The sequence below is a fragment of the Sinocyclocheilus anshuiensis genome, unplaced genomic scaffold, assembly GCF_001515605.1.
Source record: "Sinocyclocheilus anshuiensis isolate Anshui unplaced genomic scaffold, SAMN03320099.WGS_v1.1 scaffold2585, whole genome shotgun sequence".
NCBI classification, from domain to species: domain Eukaryota; kingdom Metazoa; phylum Chordata; class Actinopteri; order Cypriniformes; family Cyprinidae; genus Sinocyclocheilus; species Sinocyclocheilus anshuiensis.
In genome coordinates, this window is record NW_015542593.1 from 321,251 (window position 1) to 323,428 (window position 2,178).

The following is a 2,178-nucleotide window of genomic DNA, read 5'->3' on the forward strand; positions in this document are numbered from 1 at the left end:
GTTTTCAACATTGATAATAATCAGAAATGTTTCTTGAGCAGCAAATCAGCATATTAGAATGATTTCTGAAGATCATGTGACACTGAAGACTGGAGTAATGATGCTGAAAATACAGCTGCGCATCACAGAAATACATTACAGTTTAACAGATATTCACATAGAAAACAGCTGTTTTACATTAATAATATTTCACAATTTTTACTGTATTTTTGATCAAATAAATGCAGCCTCGGTGCGCAGAAGAGACTTCTTTCAAACACATTTAAAAAAATCTTACCAACCCCAAATTTTTTATTCTTTCTGTCAGTTAGTTTTATTGTTTTAATATATAATTAATGGCTCTTGTTTCGTGTGTTTCTGTGTCTAGCACGCCTCTGAAGGGATTTCTAGTTTTCAGGTTTGTTCTCCGCTGAGATATGAAGACGTTTCCCCAACAATCACACTGAAGAACTGGGTTCAGCCTCTCCGGTAAACACACACACCTCACAGATCACCAGTTAAATGCATTGCAAAAAAAAAGCATCCTAAAGCTATTTTAAGCATCATATCGTCCTGATCTAGTGTATATACTCGCGTTTACTGTCGGAAGGATGTTCAGTGAAGCCCATAAATACAGTTTAAGTGGGGACTGGGTTGTAGGATATGACTCTTTGATCATAAAGCACCTTCAGAAGATGAAGAGCTCCCAGAGGAACGCTTCAGAAACCTTGTGTTTAAATACTTTATAAGTGTTCATGAAATATGCACGATTCTCCTCGACAGGCCTGTAAGTGCTAAAATAAAACCCCTCGGCGCCAGAGATGTGTTACCCAACAACAGACAGCTCTATGAGATCGTCCTCACTTATAATTTCCATCAGGTGAGTGTGATGATAACTGCGTCTTTGCGGTTTTTATTAATGAATAATATTAGTTTACAGTGTTTGCATGGTTGATTTGTGACCCTGGAGCACAAAAGCAGTCTTAAGTCGCTGGGGTCACATTTATTGATTCTTATTGAGTTATTGGTGTTGTTTTTCCAGCCCAAGAGTGGCGAGGTGACGCCTAGCTGTCCGCTGCTGTGTGAGTTATTATACGAGTCTGAGTTTGACAGTCAGCTCTGGCTCCTGTTTGACCAGAACAAGAGGCTCATGGGATCTGGAGACGCTTATCCACACCAGGTGAGCAGAACATAAGCTTCACATGAAGACTACTGTTTTTCATACAAATACCTAAAAACCATAGAGTTATATTTTTACCATGGTATGCTATATGTGTGGTCTTAACTGTGTTTATCATGATTTAAATGTATGCTACTATGGACCAATGATTTAAAAAAAAAATCACTATATAAATGAGGTTGCTACAATTTTTACAGATGTTACTGATTTTGATAATGAACCAAAATTCACATCTGCATCCTGCTACTACTATCAAATGTGCATTTCTTAGAGACAAAAATAGTAATATTATTATTAATATTATCAGGCAGCAACACAAACCTGTTTCTTGATTTGAAACAATGTCACATGCAGAAACGAAGATATTTATTATGTTAAGGAAAATTAACAAATGGTCTGGTTTCTACAACTTTCACTTTGGAGCAAAAATTTGGCCTTAAACATGAAAGAAATAAAGATTTGACATTTATCGTGATAATTATCGATATTGACTGATAGGGAAAAAAATGATCGTGATATACTACATACTAAGAAATACTAATGCCACATTAAACCTAAAGAAATGTTATAAGTAAATATAAATTTAAACCATTCTGTGATAGAGCCTCCGGTTTCAAAAATAGCTTTTATTTAACATTTCCAACATTCAACAGAATTTAAGCTAATTTGGGCAGCACAATTTCACCAAAAAGTCTAATTGCAAGTATTTGGTCATGTATTGTAATTGCAATTCAAACTTACTCATTTATTTATTTGTTGCATATTAAGACAGCAAAAATGTTAACATTGTACTGGTAGGTCAAATTTTGATATTTAATAATAATAATAATAATAATAATAATAATAATAATAATTAACATGCTGTAACCCAAGGTTCCTAAACCTCAGGGATTTATGATAGGATTTCAGATTGTGATGTAAATACTAATGCCAAATTAAAAATTATAATCAAACATAATTTATCAAATTAAACCATTCTGTGATTGAGCCTTTTCCAGTCAGAAAAATAACTTTTGACA

General features: G+C 33.9%; 1 protein-coding gene across 2 annotated transcripts in view; it reads left to right on the forward strand.

Moving 5' to 3' along the window:
- Positions 1 to 2,178, forward strand: part of LOC107694479 (tripeptidyl-peptidase 2-like) — a 25,018-nt gene that overhangs the window by 18,226 nt on the left and 4,614 nt on the right. For both annotated transcript variants that reach the window (XM_016494183.1, XM_016494184.1), the window contains exons 18-20: positions 368 to 468; positions 763 to 859; positions 1,022 to 1,159. In XM_016494183.1, the coding sequence (XP_016349669.1) occupies positions 368 to 468; positions 763 to 859; positions 1,022 to 1,159 (336 nt within the window). The remainder of the gene's footprint in view (positions 1 to 367; positions 469 to 762; positions 860 to 1,021; positions 1,160 to 2,178) is intronic.